At 42.3% G+C, this 21,446-nt stretch overlaps 1 protein-coding gene across 1 annotated transcript in view; it reads right to left on the reverse strand.

The window, feature by feature from the left end:
• LIMK2 (LIM domain kinase 2) overlaps nucleotides 1-21,446 on the reverse strand; it is a 212,189-nt gene that overhangs the window by 168,217 nt on the left and 22,526 nt on the right. The window contains exons 2-3 of the mRNA XM_053699798.1: nucleotides 16,126-16,189; nucleotides 15,942-16,041 (exon numbers count right to left, since the gene is read on the reverse strand). Coding sequence (XP_053555773.1) covers nucleotides 15,942-16,041; nucleotides 16,126-16,189 — 164 coding nt within the window. The remainder of the gene's footprint in view (nucleotides 1-15,941; nucleotides 16,042-16,125; nucleotides 16,190-21,446) is intronic.

A 21,446-nucleotide genomic window follows, 5' to 3' on the forward strand; every position in this document is an offset into this window, starting at 1 on the left:
ACTGCACCCCAGCCCAGAAGGCTGGCATCTGTTGTTACTATTGTCCAATCTGGCCTGCGGAAGGTCATACCTTTAGATGGACCCGAGATAGCCACCAGAGAAGAGAATCCCTGGTCTCTTGATCCAGATTTAGTAGAGGGGACAAATCTGTGTAATCCCCATTCCACTGACTGAGCATGCAGAGTTGCAGCGGTCTGAGATGTAGGCGGGCAAACGGAACTATGGCCATTGCCGCTACTATTAAGCCGATTACTTCCATACACTGAGCCACCGAAGGGCGAGAAGTATAATAAAGAACACGGCAGGAATTTAGAAGTTTTGAAAACCTGGCCTCTGTCTGGTAAATCCTCATTTCTACAGAATCTATCAGAGTTCCCAGGAAGGAAACTCTTGTGACAGGGGATAGAGAACTCTTCTTTTCGTTCACTTTCCACCCATGAGACCTCAGGAATGCCAGAACAATGTCCGTATGGGACTTGGCAATTTGGAAATTCGACGCCTGTATCAGAATGTCATCTAAGTAAGGGGCTACTGCTATGCCCCGCGGCCTTAGGACCGTCAGAAGTGACCCCAGAACCTTAGTAAAGATTCTTGGTGCCGTAGCTAACCCAAAGGGAAGAGCCACAAACTGGTAATGCCCGTCTAGGAAGGCGAACCTGAGAAACCGATGATGATCTCTGTGTATCGGAATGTGAAGATAAGCATCCTTTAAGTCCACGGTAGTCATGTATTGACCCTCCTGGATCATAGGTAGGATGGTTCGAATAGTCTCCATCTTGAAAGATGGGACCCTGAGAAATTTGTTTAGGATCTTGAGATCTAAGATTGGTCTGAAGGTTCCCTCTTTCTTGGGAACCACAAAGAGATTTGAATAGAAGCCTTGCCCCTGTTCCTCCTTTGGAACTGGGTGGATCACTCCCATAACTAGGAGGTCTTGAACACAATGTAAGAATGCCTCTCTCTTTATCTGGTCTGCAGATAATTGTGAAAGGTGAAATCTTCCTTTTGGGGAAGAAGCTTTGAAGTCCAGAAGATATCCCTGGGACACAATTTCCAACGCCCAGGGATCCTGGACATCTCTTGCCCAAGCCTGGGCGAACAGAGAAAGTCTGCCCCCTACTAGATCCGTTACCGGATCGGGGGCTGATCTTTCATGCTGTCTTAGAGCCAGCAGCAGGCTTCTTGGCCTGCTAACCTTTGTTCTAGGCCTGGTTAGGTCTCCAGACCGGCTTGGACTGGGCAAAATTTCCCTCTTGTTTTGCATTAGAGGGAGTTGATGCCGCGCTCGTCTTAAAGTTTCGAAAGCTACGAAAATTAGTTTGTTTGGTCCTTAATTTATTAGACCTATCCTGAGGAAGGGCATGACCTTTTCCTCCAGTAATATCAGAAATGATCTCCTTCAGTCCAGGCCTGAATAGGGTCTGCCCCTTGAAGGGAATGTTGAGAAGCTTAGACTTTGAAGTAACGTCAGCTGACCAGGATTTAAGCCATAGCGCCCTACGCGCCTGTATAGCAAACCTGAGTTCTTAGCTGTTAGTTTGGTTAAATGAACAACGGCGTCAGAAACAAATGAATTGGCTAGCTTAAGCGCTTTAAGCTTGTCAAGTATATCATCCAATGGAGTTTCTACCTGTAAGGCCTCTTCCAGAGACTCAAACCAGAAGGCAGCAGCAGCAGTGACCGGGGTAATGCATGCAAGAGGCTGGAGAATAAAACCTTGTTGAATAAACATTTTCTTAAGGTAACCCTCTAACTTTTATCCATTGGATCTAGGAAAGCACAACTGTCCTCGACGAGAATAGTTGTACGCTTAGCTAGGGTAGAAACTGCTCCCTCCACCTTAGGGACCGTTTGCCATAAGTCCCGTGTAGCGGCATCTATTGGAAACATTTTCTTAAAAATAGGAGGGGGAGAGAACGGTACACCTGGTCTATCCCATTCCTTAGTAATAATTTCTGAAAACCTTTTAGGTATTGGAAAAACATCAGTGTAAACAGGCACTGCATAGTATTTATCCAATCTACACAATTTCTCTGGCACTATAATGGTGTCACAGTCATCCAGAGTAGCTAAAACCTCCCTGAGCAACACGCGGAGGTGTTCAAGCTTAAATTTAAATGTAGACATATCAGAATCAGGTTGAAGCATCTTCCCTGAGTCAGAAAAATCACCCACAGAAAGAAGCTCTCCTGCCTCAGCTTCTGCATATTGTGAGGGGATATCAGACATAGCTACTAAAGCGTCAGAGAGCTCTGTATTTTTTCTAGTCCCAGAGCTGTCTTGCTTTCCTTGTAACCCTGGTAGTTTGGACAATACCGCTGTAAGGGTATGATCCATAACTGCCGCCATGTCTTGTAAAGTAAACGCCATGGGCGCGCTAGATGTACTTGGCGCCACTTGAGCGGGAGTCCCTTGAGCGGGAGTCAAAGGTTCTGACACGTGGGGCGAGTTAGTCGGCATAACTTCCCCCTTGTCAATTTCCTCTGGTGATAAATCTTTTAAAGACAGAATATGATCTTTATAACTTAAAGTAAAATCAGTACATTTGGTACACATTCTAAGAGGGCGTTCCACAATGGCTTCTAAACATAATGAACAAGGAGTTTCCTCTATGTCAGACATGTTTAAACAGACTAGCAATGAGACCAGCAAGCTTGGAAAACACTTTGATAAATGTAAACAAGCAAAAAATAAAAACGGTACTGTGCCTTTAAGAGAAACAATTTTTGTCAGAAATTGAAAAACAGTGATAAAAAGCAGTAAATCTTACGAAATTTTTACAGTGTGTATAATAGACTAACAGAGCATTGCACCCACTTGCAAATGGATGATTAACCCCTTAGTTTCAAAACCGGATCAAAAAAACGATATAAACGTTTAACAGTCACAACAAACTGCCACAGCTCTGTTGTGGCCCTACCTGCCCATACAACGACTTTTGAAGGCACAAAAACCCTTTGTAGAGGTCCTAAGTGTTCAGGGGACTCCTTCAGGGAAGCTGGAAGTCTCAAGCTGCAAAAACTACTGCACGATTTAGGCCTGAAATTAGGCCCCTCCCAACCTGTACTCACAGTGAGAGGGCCATAAAAAACTATCCCTAGGCAAAATCTAGCCAGCCATGTGGAAAAAACTGGGCCCCAATAAAGTTTTATCACCAATATGTAGAAAAAAAACGTTGAAACACTTCCAGCAAACGTTATCTTATTTTCAGTAATGTGAGAAAGTAATAAGAATATTACCTTTTACAGCAAGCATGATACTAGTCGTTATTAAATCACTGTAATCAGGCTTACCTTAAATAAATCCGGTATTAACAGCATTTTCTAGCATATTCATTTCTCTAGAAAAAACATAATTTATGCTTACCTGATAAATTCCTTTCTTCTGTTGTGTGATCAGTCCACGGGTCATCATTACTTCTGGGATATAACTCCTCCCCAACAGGAAATGCAAGAGGATTCACCCAGCAGAGCTGCATATAGCTCCTCCCCTCTACGTCAGTCCCAGTCATTCGACCAAGAATCAACGAGAAAGGAGTAACCAAGGGTGAAGTGGTGACTGGAGTATAATTTAAAAGATATTTACCTGCCTTAAAAACAGGGCGGGCCGTGGACTGATCACACAACAGAAGAAAGGAATTTATCAGGTAAGCATAAATTATGTTTTCTTCTGTTATGTGTGATCAGTCCACGGGTCATCATTACTTCTGGGATACCAATACCAAAGCAAAAGTACACGGATGACGGGAGGGATAGACAGGCTCATTATACAGAAGGAACCACTGCCTGAAGAACCTTTCTCCCAAAAATAGCCTCCGAAGAAGCAAAAGTGTCAAATTTGTAAAATTTGGAAAAAGTATGAAGCGAAGACCAAGTTGCAGCCTTGCAAATCTGTTCAACAGAGGCCTCATTCTTAAAGGCCCAAGTGGAAGCCACAGCTCTAGTGGAGTGAGCTGTAATTCTTTCAGGAGGCTGCTGTCCAGCAGTCTCATAGGCTAAACGTATTATGCTACGAAGCCAAAAAGAGAGAGAGGTAGCAGAAGCTTTTTGACCTCTCCTCTGTCCAGAATAAACGACAAACAGGGAAGAAGTTTGGCGAAAATCTTTAGTTGCCTGCAAGTAGAACTTGAGGGCACGAACTACATCCAGATTGTGTAGAAGACGTTCCTTCTTTGAAGAAGGATTTGGACACAAGGATGGAACAACAATCTCTTGATTGATGTTCCTGTTAGTGACTACCTTAGGTAAGAACCCAGGTTTAGTACGTAGAACTACCTTGTCTGAGTGAAAGATCAGATAAGGAGAATCACAATGTAGGGCTGATAACTCAGAGACTCTTCGAGCCGAGGAAATAGCCATTAAAAATAGAACTTTCCAAGATAACAATTTTATATCAATGGAATGAAGGGGTTCAAACGGAACACCCTGTAAAACGTTAAGAACTAAGTTTAAACTCCATGGCGGAGCAACAGCTTTAAACACAGGCTTGATCCTAGTTAAAGCCTGACAAAAAGGCCTGGACGTCTGGATTTTCTGACAGACGCCTGTGTAACAAGATGGACAGAGCTGAAATCTGTCCCTTTAATGAACTAGCTGATAAACCCTTTTCTAAACCTTCTTGTAGAAAGGACAATATCCTAGGGATCCTAACCTTACTCCAGGAGTAACGTTTGGATTCGCACCAGTATAGGTATTTACGCCATATTTTATGGTAAATCTTTCTGGTAACAGGCTTCCTAGCCTGTATCAGGGTATCAATAACCGACTCAGAAAAACCACGTTTTGATAAAATCAAGCGTTCAATTTCCAAGCAGTCAGTTTCAGAGAAGTTAGATTTTGATGTTTGAATGGACCCTGTATCAGAAGGTCCTGTCTTAGAGGTAGAGACCAAGGCGGACAGGATGACATGTCCACTAGATCTGCATACCAAGTCCTGCGTGGCCATGCAGGCGCTATTAGAATCACTGATGCTCTCTCCTGTTTGATTTTGGCAATCAATCGAGGAAGCAGCGGGAAGGGTGGAAACACATAAGCCATCCCGAAGTTCCAAGGTGCTGTCAAAGCATCTATCAGAACCGCTCCCGGATCCCTGGATCTGGACCCGTAGTGAGGAAGTTTGGCGTTCTGGCGAGACGCCATGAGATCTATCTCTGGTTTGCCCCAACGTCGAAGTATTTGGGCAAAGACCTCCGGATGAAGTTCCCACTCTCCCGGATGAAAAGTCTGGCGACTCAAGAAATCCGCCTCCCAGTTCTCCACTCCCGGGATGTGGATTGCTGACAGGTGGCAAGAGTGAGACTCTGCCCAGCGAATTATCTTTGATACTTCCATCATTGCTAGGGAGCTTCTTGTCCCTCCCTGATGGTTGATGTAAGCTACAGTCGTGATATTGTCCGACTGAAACCTGATGAACCCCCGAGTTGTTAATTGGGGCCAAGCCAGAAGGGCATTGAGAACTGCTCTCAATTCCAGAATGTTTATTGGAAGGAGACTCTCCTCCTGATTCCATAATCCCTGAGCCTTCAGAGAATTCCAGACAGCGCCCCAACCTAGTAGGCTGGCGTCTGTTGTTACAATTGTCCAGTCTGGCCTGCTGAATGGCATCCCCCTGGACAGGTGTGGCCGATAAAGCCACCATAGAAGAGAATTTCTGGTCTCTTGATTCAGATTCAGAGTAGGGGACAAATCTGAGTAATCCCCATTCCACTGACTTAGCATGCACAATTGCAGCGGTCTGAGGTGTAGGCGTGCAAAAGGTACTATGTCCATTGCCGCTACCATTAAGCCGATCACCTCCATGCATTGAGCTACTGACGGGTGTTGAATGGAATGAAGGACACGGCATGCATCTTGAAGCTTTGTTAACCTGTCTTCTGTCAGGTAAATCTTCATTTCTACAGAATCTATAAGAGTCCCCAAGAATGGAACTCTTGTGAGAGGAAAAAGAGAACTCTTCTTTTCGTTCACTTTCCATCCATGCGACCTTAGAAATGCCAGAACTAACTCTGTATGAGACTTGGCAGTTTGAAAGCTTGAAGCTTGTATTAGAATGTCGTCTAGGTACGGAGCTACCGAAATCCCTCGCGGTCTTAGTACCGCCAGAAGGGCACCCAGAACCTTTGTGAAGATTCTTGGGGCCGTAGCCAATCCGAATGGAAGAGCTACAAACTGGTAGTGCCTGTCTAGGAAGGCAAACCGTAGATACCGGTGATGATCTTTGTGAATCGGTATGTGAAGGTAAGCATCTTTTAAATCCACTGTGGTCATGTACTGACCCTTTTGGATCATGGGTAAGATTGTCCGAATAGTTTCCATTTTGAACGATGGAACTCTTAGGAATTTGTTTAGAATCTTTAAATCTAAGATTGGCCTGAAAGTTCCCTCTTTTTTGGGAACCACAAACAGGTTTGAGTAGAACCCTTGTCCTTGTTCCGACCGCGGAACCGGATGGATCACTCCCATTAATAACAGATCTTGTACACAGCGTAGAAACGCTTCTTTCTTTATCTGGTTTGTTGACAACCTTGACAGATGAAATCTCCCTCTTGGGGGAGATAATTTGAAGTCTAGAAGGTATCCCTGAGATATGATCTCTAGCGCCCAGGGATCCTGAACATCTCTTGCCCAGGCCTGGGCGAAGAGAGAAAGTCTGCCCCCCACTAGATCCGGTCCCGGATCGGGGGCTCTCGGTTCATGCTGTCTTTGGGGCGGCAGCAGGTTTCCTGGCCTGTTTGCCCTTGTTCCAGGACTGGTTAGGCTTCCAGCCTTGCCTGTAACGAGCAACAGCTCCTTCCTGTTTTGGTGCAGTGGAGGTTGATGCTGCTCCTGTTTTGAAATTCCGAAAGGGACGAAAATTAGACTGTCTAGCCTTAGCTTTGGCTTTGTCTTGAGGTAGGGCGTGGCCCTTACCTCCTGTAATGTCAGCGATAATTTCTTTCAAACCGGGCCCAAATAAAGACTGCCCCTTGAAAGGTATATTAAGTAATTTGGACTTAGAAGTAACATCAGCTGACCAGGATTTTAGCCACAGCGCCCTACGTGCCTGTATGGCGAATCCTGAGTTCTTAGCCGTAAGTTTGGTTAAATGTACTACGGCCTCCGAAATGAATGAATTAGCTAGTTTAAGGACTCTAAGCCTGTCCATAATGTCGTCTAGCGTAGATGAACTAAGGTTCTCTTCCAGAGACTCAATCCAAAATGCTGCCGCAGCCGTAATCGGCGCGATACATGCAAGGGGTTGCAATATAAAACCTTGTTGAACAAACATTTTCTTAAGGTAACCCTCTAATTTTTTATCCATTGGATCTGAGAAAGCACAGCTATCCTCCACCGGGATAGTGGTACGCTTAGCTAAAGTAGAAACTGCTCCCTCCACCTTAGGGACCGTTTGCCATAAGTCCCGAGTGGTGGCGTCTATTGGAAACATCTTTCTAAATATTGGAGGGGGTGAGAACGGCACACCGGGTCTATCCCACTCCTTAGTAACAATTTCAGTTAATCTCTTAGGTATAGGAAAAACGTCAGTACTCGCCGGTACCGCAAAGTATTTATCCAACCTGCACAGTTTTCTCTGGTATTGCAACGGTGTTACAATCATTGAGAGCTGCTAAGACCTCCCCTAGTAATACACGGAGGTTCTCCAATTTAAATTTAAAATTTGAAATATCTGAATCCAATCTGTTTGGATCAGAACCGTCACCCACAGAATGAAGCTCTCCGTCCTCATGCTCTGCAAGCTGTGACGCAGTATCAGACATGGCCCTAGTATTGTCAGCGCACTCTGTTCTCACCCCAGAGTGATCACGCTTGCCTCTTAGTTCTGGTAATTTAGACAAAACTTCAGTCATAACAGTAGCCATATCATGTAATGTTATCTGTAATGGCCGCCCAGATGTATTAGGCGCCAAAATATCACGCACCTCCCGGGCGGGAGATGCAGGTACTGCCGCGTGAGGCGAGTTAGTCGGCATAACTCTCCCCTCGCAGTTTGGTGAAATTTGTTCACATTGTACAGATTGACTTTTATTTAAAGTAGCATCAATACAGTTAGTACATAAATTTCTATTGGGCTCCACCTTGGCATTGGAACAAATGACACAGATATCTTCCTCTGAGTCAGACATGTTTAACACACTAGCAATAACTAGCAACCTGGTTATAATCTTTTTTAGCAAAAACGTACTGTGCCTCAAAGAGGTACTAAACGATTAAATGACAGTTGAGATAATGAACTGAAAAACAGTTATAGCATCAAACTTTAAAACAACACAACTTTTAGCAAAGGTTTGTTCCCATTAGTAAAATAACAATAATTAAATTTGACATAAAAATTACAGAGCAACGTTTTTATTCACAGTCAATATGAAATTCTCACAGCTCTGCTGAGAGAATATACCTCCCTCCAAAGAAGTTTGAAGACCCCCTGAGATCTGTCAGAGATGAACCGGATCATGCAGGAAATATAAGAGTAGCTGACTGGAAATTTTTGATGCGTAGCAAAGAGCGCCAAAAACGGCCCCTCCCTCTCATACACAGCAGTGAAGAGAAACGAAACTGTCACAATTAAAAGCAAACAACTGCCAAGTGGAAATTAATGCCCAAATATTTATTCACTCAGTACCTCAGCAATGTAAACGATTCTACATTCCAGCAAAAACGTTTAACATGATAAATACTTATTAAAAGGATTAGAGACCTTTAACAGAGTAGTTCCGGTGAAATACCATCCCCAGAATACTGAAGTGTATACATACATGTCATTATAACGGTATGGCAGGATTTTCTCATCAATTCCATTCAGAAAATAAAAACTGCTACATACCTCCATGCAGATTCAACTGCCCGCTGTCCCCTGATCTGAAGCTTTTACCTCCCTCAGATGGCCGAGAACAGCAATATGATCTTAACGACTCCGGTTAAAATCATAGTAAAAAACTCTGGTAGATTCTTCTTCAAACTCTGCCAGAGAAGTAATAACACGCTCCGGTGCTATTGTAAAATAACAAACTTTTGATTGAAGTCATAAAAACTAAGTATAATCACCATAGTCCTCTCACACATCCTATCTAGTCGTTGGGTGCAAGAGAATGACTGGGACTGACGTAGAGGGGAGGAGCTATATGCAGCTCTGCTGGGTGAATCCTCTTGCATTTCCTGTTGGGGAGGAGTTATATCCCAGAAGTAATGATGACCCGTGGACTGATCACACATAACAGAAGAAATTAAAACTGCACATACCTCATAGCAGGAGACCCTGCACGCCATTCCCCCAGCTGAAGTTACCTCATCTCTTCAGTTATGTGTGAGAACAGCAATGGATCTTAGTTACAACCTGCTAAGATCATCAAAAACCACAGGCAGACTCTTCTTCAACTTTCTGCCTGAGGCTAAAACAGTACAACTCCGGTACCATTTGAAAATAATAAACTTTTGATTGAAGATAAATTACATAAATTCACCACATCTCTCTAGCTACTTCCTATGTTGTCGAGAGCTGCAAGAGAATGACTGGTAGTGGCAGTTAGGGGAGGAGCTATATAGACAGCTCTGCTGTGGGTGATCCTCTTGCAGCTTCCTGTTGGGAAGGAGAATATCCCGCAAGTAATGGATGATCCGTGGACTGGATACACCTTACAAGAGAAATATATACTGCTCATACAGTGTCCCTTTTTCTGCAACTGTTCTTCAGTAACCAAATTCCACCTACCACTTTCTGCATTTGGAGGAGACTGTTTTTCAGTTTCTTATCTCATAACCTCTGAGGCCAATTAGGGATAGGTATTTAGCAGGTTTGGGCTTGTGAACTTTCAACTGGAAACCTTTCAATTTTCAGAGTTAAATTGCAGGAAACAAACGCCTAGATTTAGAGTTCTGCGTTAGCCGTCCAAACCAACGTTAAGGGCTCCTAACGCTGGTTTTGGCCGCCCGCTGGTATTTAGAGTCAGTCAGGAAAGGGTCTAACGCTCACTTTCAAGCCGCGAATTTTCCATACCGCAGATCCCCTTACGCCAATTGCGTATCCTATCTTTTCAATGGGATCTTTCCAACGCTGGTATTTAGAGTCTTGGCTGAAGTGAGCGTTAGAACTCTAACGACAAAACTCCAGCCGCAGAAAAAAAAGTCAGGAGTTAAGAGCTTTATGGGCTAACGCCGGTTTATAAAGCTCTTAACTACTGTGCTCTAAATTACACTAACAGCCATAAACTACCTATGTACCCCTAAACCGAGGTCCCCCCACATCGCCGCCACTCTAATAACATTTTTTAACCCCTAATCTGCCGACCGCACACCGCCGCAACCTACATTATCACTATGTACCCCTAATCTGCTGCCCCTAACATCGCCGACACCTATATAATATTTATAAACCCCTAATCTGCCCCCCCAACGTCGCCTCTACCTTACCTACACTTATTAACCCCTAATCTGCTGACTGGACCTCGCCGCTACTCTAATAAATGTATTAACCCCTAAAGCTCAGTCTAACCCTAACACTAACACCCCCTAAATTAAATATAATTTAAATCTAACGAAATAAAATAAATCTTATTAAATAAATTAATCCTATTTAAAGCTAAATACTTACCTGTAAAATAAACCCTAATATAGCTACAATATAACAAATAATTATATTGTATCTATTTTAGGGTTTATATTTATTTTACAGGCAACTTTGTATTTATTTTAACTCGGTACAAAAGCTATTAAATAGTTAATAACTATTTAATAGCTACCTAGTTAAAATAAGTACAAAATTACCTGTAAAATAAATCCTAACCTAAGTTACAATTAAACCTAACACTACACTATCAATAAATTAATTAACTAAACTACCTACAATTATCTAAAATTAAATCATCAACTAAACTAAATTACAAAAAAATTAAAAAAGATTACAAGAATTTTAAACTTATTACACCTACTCTAAGCCCCCTAAAAAAATATAAAGCCCCCCAAAATAAAAAAATGCCCTACCCTATTCTAAAATAAAAAGTTAACAGCTCTATTACCTTACCAGCCCTTAAAGGGGCCTTTTATGGTGCATGCCCCAAAGAAAACAGCTCTTTTGCATTTAAAAAAAACATACAATACCCCCCCCAACATTACAACCCACCACCCACATACCCCTAATCTAACCCAAACCCCCCTTAAAAAAAAACTAACACTAAGCCCCTGAAGATCTCCCTACCTTATCTTCACCACGCCGGGTATCACCGATCCGCCCAGAAGAGGGTCCAAAGTCTTCATCCTATCCGGCAAGAAGAGGTCCAGAAGAGGGTCCGAAGTCTTCATCCTATCCGGCAAGAAGAGGACATCCGGACCGGTAGACATGTTCATCCAGGCGGCGTCTTCTATCTTCATCCATCCGGCACGGAGCGTGACCATCTTGAAGCAGCCGACGCGGATCCATCCTCTTCTTCCGGCGACTCCCGACAAATGAAGGTTCCTTTAAGTGACGTCATCCAAGATGGCGTCCCTCGAATTCCGATTGGCTGATAGGATTCTATCAGCCAATCCGAATTAAGGTAGGAAAAATCTGATTGGCTGATTGAATCAGCCAATCAGATTCAAGTTCAATCCGATTGGCTGATTGGATCAGCCAATCAGATTGAGCTCGCATTCTATTGGCTGATCGGAACAGCCAATAGAATGCGAGCTCAATCTGATTGGCTGATTGGATCAGCCAATCGGATTGAACTTGAATCCGATTGGCTGATTCAATCAGCAAATCAGATTTTTCCTACCTTAATTCCGATTGGCTGATAGAATCCTATCAGCCAATCGGAATTCGAGGGACGCCATCTTGGATGACGTCACTTAAAGGAACCTTCATTCGTCGGGAGTCGCCGGAAGAAGAGGTTGGATCCGCGTCGGCTGCTTCAAGATGGTCCCGCTCCGTGCCGGATGGATGAAGAGAGAAGACGCCGTCTGGATGAACATGTCTACCGGTCCGATGTCCTCTTCTTGCCGGATAGGATGAAGACTTCAGACCCTCTTCTGGACGGATCAGTGATACCCGGCGTGGCGAAGATAAGGTAGGGAGATCTTCAGGGGCTTAGTGTTAGGTTTTTTAAGGGGGGTTTGGGTTAGATTAGGGGTATGTGGGTGGTGGGTTGTAATGTTGGAGGGGGGTATTGTATGTTTTTTTAAATGCAAAAGAGCTGATTTCTTTGGGGCATGCCCCGCAAAAGGCCCTTTTAAGGGCTGGTAAGGTAAAAGAGCTGTTAACTTTTTATTTTAGAATAGGGTAGGGCATTTTTTTATTTTGGGAGGCTTTGTTAATTTTTTAGGGGGCTTAGAGTAGGTGTAATTAGTTTAAAATTCTTGTAATTTTTTTTTTATTTTTTGTAATTTAGTTTAGTTGATTTAATTGTAAATAATTGTATATAGTTTAGTTAATTAATTTATTGATAGTGTAGTGTTAGGTTTAAAGGGACAGTCAACCCAAAAATTACTTTAACTTATTTAGATTAGTTAAATAATGATCTTTACAGTAAACTGTAGCCAAATTTTCATCTAAATAAACTTTGGCAGAAAATACATTTACTGATCTCATCTGGCCTTTTTGAAATGGCCGCCTGACCCCTCCTCCTCTGACGTCTCCCAAAAGCTTGTACTAACAGGATCCTGTCCTTTCTTCTCGTCCCTGCGCGCTCCTGCAATTTCAGCTCTCTAGCAGCTGTTCATACCCGGCACTCACTGCCTCTCATCCATGCTGTGCGCTGCGTGTTACAAAGAATGAGAGGCAGTGAGTGCCGGGCAGGCGGCGATGTGATGGTCTGTGCCCCAGATTATAATAGAGAAATGATATCCAACCAGGAGCTGACTGGGCACTAGAATAAAACAGACCTTACCAAGCAATTGTTATTATATTTTATGTTTTTTAGCAGATACCTAAATCCACATTCAACTTTATCTCAATTGATGTGGCTTGTGCCCCTGATTTTACAGCTGCGGTCCGTTACAGAAATACACCCTCCCTGCATTTGAGTGTCTGATGACCCCTTATAACCTGATTGCTCCCCAAAAAAGTAGGCACTTAGGCAGAAATAAATTTGCGCCCTTGCAGGTCTTAGAACATTTATCTAATGCGAGTGTGATCGCACAGTACTGGGACACCGGACGCAAATTTATTTCTGCCTAAGTGCCTATTTTTGTTTGGAGCAATCAGGTTATAAGGGGTCATCAGACCCAGTGGCACATTGTCTTGTGTTTATCACTACACATGAGCTCAGCACACGCTACCTTGCCCACTGTCCTTTTTACCAGAGCCTGTCACAACACATGGACGCAGCACCCCTTCACCTTGCCCACTGGCTGTGCATGCACACACCACCTTACACACTGTCCTGTGCACCACGGTGTTTCACTACACAAACCCCCCTTTACCTTGTCCCACTGCAGCCACTGCCACTCAGCCGCATCGAGCTTGTGCCCCTGATTTTACAGCTGCGGTCCGTTACAGAAATACACCCTCCCTGCATTTGAGTATCTGATGACCCCTTATAACCTGATTGCTCCCACCTTGGCACAAGAGGTGGTGTGATCTTACTCGCCTCCCAGACGCTGCTCCTGTTTCATCTAAAGGTTTGTGCCAGCTATGAACACACTGACAGCTTTGCACATGTGTATACAGACCTACACAAACTATAGTCATCTCTCAGCTTCCGTTTACATGGGATGTCCCTGCACACCGGTTGGTGTTTGTGGTGCTCTTAGCAAACGTTTTAGGTCCTAAAAAGATTTCTTAGAAACCAGTGAGTGTAATTTCATCTTCACTGTGATCAAACTCAACCAGCGGAGAGCAACAAATGTAACGTCTACTGTAAGAGCAAGCTGCAGATTTATCACATATAACGGTATATACAGCCTGTATACTGTGTGTCCGGGACAATACGTTATGTGATAAATCTGCAGCTTGCTCTTACAGCAGACGTTACATTTGTTGCTCTCCGCTGGTTGAGTTTGATCACAGTGAAGATGAAATTACACTCACTGGTTTCTAAGAAATCTTTTTAGGACCTAAAACGTTTGCTAAGAGCACCACAAACACCAACCGGTGTGCAGGGACATCCCATGTAAACGGAAGCTGAGAGATGACTATAGTTTGTGTAGGTCTGTATACACATGTGCAAAGCTGTCAGTGTGTTCATAGCTGGCACAAACCTTTAGATGAAACAGGAGCAGCGTCTGGGAGGCGAGTAAGATCACACCACCTCTTGTGCCAAGGTGGGAGCAATCAGGTTATAAGGGGTCATCAGATACTCAAATGCAGGGAGGGTGTATTTCTGTAACGGACCGCAGCTGTAAAATCAGGGGCACAAGCCACATCAATTGAGATAAAGTTGAATGTGGATTTAGGTATCTGCTAAAAAACATAAAATATAATAACAATTGCTTGGTAAGGTCTGTTTTATTCTAGTGCCCAGTCAGCTCCTGGTTGGATATCATTTCTCTATTATAATCTGGGGCACAGACCATCACATCGCCGCCTGCCCGGCACTCACTGCCTCTCATTCTTTGTAACACGCAGCGCACAGCATGGATGAGAGGCAGTGAGTGCCGGGTATGAACAGCTGCTAGAGAGCTGAAATTGCAGGAGCGCGCAGGGACGAGAAGAAAGGACAGGATCCTGTTAGTACAAGCTTTTGGGAGACGTCAGAGGAGGAGGGGTCAGGCGGCCATTTCAAAAAGGCCAGATGAGATCAGTAAATGTATTTTCTGCCAAAGTTTATTTAGATGAAAATTTGGCTACAGTTTACTGTAAAGATCATTATTTAACTAATCTAAATAAGTTAAAGTAATTTTTGGGTTGACTGTCCCTTTAAGTGTAACTTAGGTTAGGATTTATTTTACAGGTAATTTTTTAATTATTTTAACTAGGTAGCTATTAAAAATAGTTCTTAACTATTTAATAGCTATTGTACCTAGTTAAAATAAATACAAAGTTGCCTGTAAAATAAATATAAATGCTAAAATAGCTACAATATAATTATTAGTTATATTGTAGCTATATTAGGGTTTATTTTACAGGTAAGTATTTAGTTTTAAAAAGGATTAATTTATTTAATAAGATTTATTTTATTTCGTTAGATTTAAATTAAAATTTAACTTAGGGGGGCATCCGTAAGCAACGCTGGTATTTAAAGTTGCAGTGGCGGTAAATTAAGCTCTACGCCCCCTTTTTGGAGCCTAACGCAGCCCTTCAGAGAACTCTAAATACCAGCGTTGTTTAAAAGGTGCGGGGGGGGGGGGGGAAAACACGCGTAGCTATCGCACCCCTTCTAACGCAAAACTCTAAATCTAGGTGATAGAATCTAAATAATGAAAATTTATCACAAGGTTGTTTTACCACATAGGGCTAGATTACAAGAGGAGCACAATCAATAGCACAGGGTGCTTTATCTTGCACAATGAAGAACACACAATATGGTATTACAAGTATATGCATAGTGCAGAGAGAGCTATTAGCACTTCCATGCAATTCAAATTACCTAACAAAAACACATGAAAATGCTATGGAAAGAAGTTGAATGTAGACTTAGGAAAAAAATGTTTAGTAATGAAGAGAAGGTTTTGTGACAGGTTGATAAGTGGGATGGACACTTACATTTGTGGAATAAGTAGGGGGGAGGAGGGTCAGTAATGTACAAGCTATTGTCAGCCACTTGGTACTGAACTACAGACTCAAAGTATAGGCATTGTGTTGTCTTTCATGGATGTGAATGAATACACTGATGATAAACATTTTTGGTATTGGAATGAGGGCTCTGCTAAAAAAAGAAGAAGAAGAAAAAAAAAAAGTGTGTGGGGGCGGGGGGAGCTTAATATAGATGCATGCTGCTCTGAGAAGTGGAGATGAGGGCAAAATAGAGTGAATATGTTAGTGAGTGTGGTATGTGTCCTGACGTTGTATTGTGTGTGCGTGTGTTTGTACTTTACCATCGCTGGTCCTGTGAGGTGCAAGCTGCAGCTGACACATTGCTCTGGATGAGGATCCCAGAGTTCCTGAGTAGAAACAACCACCTCTGGTGGAGTCTCCCTAGAAAAAATGAAGGGAAATTAAGGAGTAAAAAAAGTTAAAGGATACTACCACAAATGGGCTTGTAACGCCTTTTAAACTTACCGTGAAACGCTCGCCCTCATCTGGACATCTTCAGAGTCAGCTTTATTACAAAGAGATATCACATCTGAAACCATAGATAAAATGTATACATATAAGTTAAAACATGCATAAGTGCATTACACCCTTCCTTAGCTTAAAATACGTATACAACTTGTCTAGTCCTTTTCAAGTATGGGTATAACCACAAAGTGTACTTTTGCCAAAATATAATTTGATTCTTTTAACAAGTTTTCTACAAAGATTATACTTTACTATAGGAAATGTCCAATTTTATGAAATGATTGAAAGACAAATAGTAAATAATCTGTGCTGGCCTGTGTGTATACAGTATATACAAATAAGAAATGTACAACGCTCTTTGTGCATAGTATATCCATCAGGTGGAAAGACCAAGAAGGCAGCAGATGCGGATGTAAAGCCATATTAACAGGGGTCTCTGGGGTTGCAAAGGTTACAGGGCTGTGACTGAAGAAATCATGCTGGACCTTCACTACATGCTACTGATGTAACCACTAGAGAGCGCATGTACTCAAAAGCCCACAGTGCAGAGAGCCATTCTGCCAGTACTAAACTACTCAGAGGCAAGCCTGTGAGGAGGTGACATGAAGATAAATAGTTTTGCTCACACTATTACTCTGTGTAGATTTCTGCATGGCAGATTGTGAGAGCCAGGCCCAGTGGCCTACTTCTCCCCCAAAACTTTAGGGTAAGGGGATACAGGGTCTTGAGGTCTGAAGTGGTCGAGAAGGCTTTCAAGGTCTGAGGTAGTAAAGAGGGTCTGTGGGGTCAGATCTGGCCTAAAAATCAATGCGACTATATTTAAAGGGACCGTCTAGTCCAGAATAAACTCTCATGATTCAGACAGAGAATGTCATTTTAAACAATTTCCCAATTTACTTGTATCACCAATTTTGCTTTGTTCTCTAGGTATTCTTAGTTGAAAGATAAACCTAGGAGGTTTGTATGCTAATTTCTTAGACCTTGAAGGCCGACTCTAATCTGAATGCATTTTGACCGTTTTTCACCACTAGAGCGTGTTAGTTCATGTGTGTCATATAGATAACACTGTGCTCACGCACATGGAAATCCAGGGAGCCAGTTCTGATTGGCTAAAATGGATGTGTCAAAATAACTGAAATAAGGGGGCAGTTTGCAGAGGCTTAGATACAAGGTAATCACATAGGTAAAAAGTGTATTTATACAACGGTGTTGGTTATGCAAAAACTAGACAATGGGTAATAAAAGGGATTATCTATCTTTTTAAACAATACAAATTCTGGTGTAGACAGTCCCTTTAAAAAGGGACATTAAACATTTTGAGATTGTAATATAAAATTATAAAAATTGCATACATAAAAAAAAGGCTGCAATATACTTTCATTATTTATTTTGTCTCCTTTTCCTGTCATTCCATTCTGAAATTGTAAGTATTTCAGTTCCTGTTAAAAATGGAAGTGCAGAAGTTATATTCCACACAGCCATTGGCTGCACACTCTAGTGACCTATTTATAACTGTCCCTAATTGGCCACAGCAGAGAAGGTAACCTAAGTTACAACATGGCAGCTCCAATTGTTTTATAGACACTAAAACTTACATTGCCAATATATAAACAGCTAATTAAACTTTAAAAAAAAAAAAAAAACAACATCTACAGGGGGCGGAGTTGGGCCGTGCAGGCAAATGGCCGCATTTTAGAACAGCTCTGTGCAGACGAACAGACCAGACACTGCATAAGTGGTATGATCAGCCTCTATTTCAGGAGGTGAATGAAGCCCTCCAGTACACAGTAGCACTGTGGATATGTAGAAAAGAAACCGCCACAGGTTACAAAACAGCCCGTTACTGCCTAAGCCCTGACGGCCTCACAGAGCAACAGCGCCATTTTGACATGCACATGGAACACACAGCGAAAGCTGGATATCGCTGGAGGCAATTTTGGGGGCGAGATCGATGCAGACAAATTACCAATAGCTACACCTAAGCACTCACTGCCCTAACATGCTCCGTCAAGGCTATTAAATATGGGAACACAGAGAAAACACATGGGGCTTTAACACAGAGGCACTACGCAGCCTATAGCATTATATAGTACAGGCCTACGTTTTTACAAGACACAGTGCACATGTCCTATGATACCCTGTGCTATATCTAACGATCCTGAGAGCTTACTACAGCAATAGGGGCACAGAGCAACAGCTTCACCTGCTGCTCCATCTACAATACAGGCTGCTACAGGGTGCCATTTTAAAAGTATTACTGTCTCAGAAATATAACATCCCAGGGACCTGGGTCACTGTTATTATTACCCACTGAATACTACTACGACATGGCTGCCAGGCATTTGAATAAAAGTGAAAAATCAGCTAAATCACAGATTACTGCTCTTATCTCAGTCAGCACCTTCTTTCACACAACGGAGGCTGCTGTAAATACTACACAAAATATCCAAGAGTCCGAAAATACGACTGGGGACACATATGATAACGCAGATTCCTGCCGAACTGCGGCCTACCTCACTCAACTACAAAGATATTGCCAATCTACCTACCAAAGAGGATTTTGCATCCCTAAAAACCCTCATCACCTCCGAATTAACATCTATGCGCAAAGATATTAACAATCTGGGATTCAGAGTGGAGGAGGTTGAGGATACCCAAACCACTATGAGTGATATGATTGGAGCCTTTGAAACCCATGCTGCGGTCCAAGCATCTCAAATAGAGAGCTTACAAGGCAAACTTGAAGACCTGGAGAACCGCAGCAGACGTTCCAACTTCCCAGAATCCGTTAAATCTGCAGATTTACGGTATTACCTCCAGAAATTGTTTCAACACCTCAAAGGGGATACAGATTACCCACCTCTTGAAATGGAAAGAGCTCACAGAGCGCTGTGTCCACCTCCTCCGCCGAACGCACCCCCCAGAGATGTTATTTTTAAATTCCTGAGGTTTGTGGACAGGTAGGACATATGGACTAAAGCGAGACAGACCTCGAAGATATCCTTCATGGAACACACTCTACAGATTTTTCCAGACCTCTGTCCCAGCACTATACAAAAGAGTAGGGACACCAAATGCATTACCACAATTCTTCAAGAAAAGTATAGGTGGGATTTTCCGTTTAGTCTGGTGATTACCCACAAGGGACACACCTATGTATACAAAGGCCTTCAAGACCTAAAGAAGATTTCAAAGGGCTTGAGACTAAATTTGAAACCACCACAATTGCTGGACTCTTCCACCCCCAGCTCTACAAGTCAACAGGATGTGAAATACCAAAAAGCCCAAGGAACACAATGGCATAAGGTCCAAGCTAAGAAACGCAAGGACAATACATTAACTAATCTTTGAACGGCCTGACTCTTCCCAGATGCCTTTGTTGGCTGAGATCACTAAGTTTTCATACTGTGATTCTGATCATTATTCTTTCTATGCTCTTATTTTGATAATATTGCCTAAGAACACTTTTACTAGTCGCTAGCTAATGTTAACATGTACCATGCACCCAGGGCGTGGAGATATCGTTTGTTGCTGCTTTTTATTTTTATTTTCTCTCCTTCCAGGTAGCAATGTAGCCCAGAGCTGCAATGTGTTTTTTTCCCCACACGTTAATTTGTATTTCACACAATATGTTGCAACTGCAGCTATTTAACACTAACGTACCGCTGTGATTGTTCTATATATGTAAGACAATGTTAAGGTTCGGGTCCCAGTACTCTGCAGACCCTCAGTTCTATTGGAGTGATTTTCATTCTCTCTAAGGTTATTTTTTTTTTTTAAGTCATTTCCACTTCTTCATTTAGAAATATGATTGTTATTGTTTTTTGTCTTGTTTGTTCTTCATTGCAGTGTGTGTTATTGTCTTTTTGTAATTGCCACAATGTTGCACTCAATTACTCTCTTGTCACTGACAATCCTGACCACCACCGCCTACGGACCACCCCACCAATGGCGCAGACCAACGCTTCCTTGAACATAATTACCATTAATGCTAAGGGTCTCAATAACCCAAATAAACAGAGTATAGCTATCAAAGACCTTCATAATAACAAAGGGGATTTAATCTTTATGCAGGAAACCCACTTCCTTCATAATAAGGAACCCAAGATATTTCAGTACAAATTCGGGAACGCCTACTACGATTCTAACCGCACCAAAACTAATGGCGTGGGCATACTGATTAGGCGGGGCATACCATTTCCCTTGATTGACTCAGTTAGATTATGAAGGTATATTTCTTATTCTAGTAGGTAAATTATATAATACCATGGTGACTCTGGTATGTGCTTATGCCCCTAATTGTAATCAAGATAAGTTTTTTAAACTCCTTGGGAACTCTGTATTGGAAATAAAAAAAGGTCTGCTTCTTATAGGCGGCGACTTTAATATCTCCCTAAACCCTCAGATGGATAATTAAGACTGGGATATCCTCCGCCCCACATAGAGTAATAAATAGAATTAAACATTCAATAAAATATTTAGCTGTCCATGACGTGTGGAGGGTTCAGCACCCAGATGACCATCAATATACATTTTTCTCCTTCCCTCATTCACGATTCTTCCAAATCAACTATATTTTCTTAGATGTAACTTGTATTTCATCAGCCCATAGATCAGGAATCCAGCCAGCGGGATGGACAGACCACTCAATGGTCCACTGCTTTCTCGAGTGGCCCTAGTCCCAAATGACCTCCCACTCTTGGAAATTGGATAATAACCTCCTAGATCCCCCACTATATATGGAAAACTTGAAAAGGCATTACAGGAAATTATTTTTACTAAACGTGGGCACAGTTTCAGATTTTAGGCTTATATGGGAGGCACATAAAGAAAGAGACAATGAGGGGAGAACTCCTTAGCACTAGGGCACAATATCGTAAACAGCAACAAGTCACCCTTAAAAACGGCTCGACTCATTAACTGAATTGGAAACCCAACTTATACTCCACCCGACTGGCGAACCCCTTAAAGCTCAACACCAAGCACAGAGAGATAATAAACAGTAAACTCTCTTCTTGATAAAGACTGTAAACAATTGGCGCTTAAACTACAATAGACATACTATGAAGGGGATAACAAGAGTAGTAGAGTTTTTGCCCATAAACTTAAACGCAAAATTACCAGATCCTATATCCTGTCCATTACGAAATCTGACCAGTCCAAAGCTTATTCTACAAAAGATATTACAGAGGCTTTTCGTAGTTATTATGAATCCTTATACAATTTATCGAGTCAGAGGGGTCTCCAAGAACAAATCGCTGACAATACTAAAAGTAACATCATTGAGTCCTTTTTGCGTGATATAGGCATCCCGACAATCA

The sequence above is a fragment of the Bombina bombina genome, chromosome 2 (assembly GCF_027579735.1).
Source record: "Bombina bombina isolate aBomBom1 chromosome 2, aBomBom1.pri, whole genome shotgun sequence".
Lineage (NCBI taxonomy): Eukaryota > Metazoa > Chordata > Amphibia > Anura > Bombinatoridae > Bombina > Bombina bombina.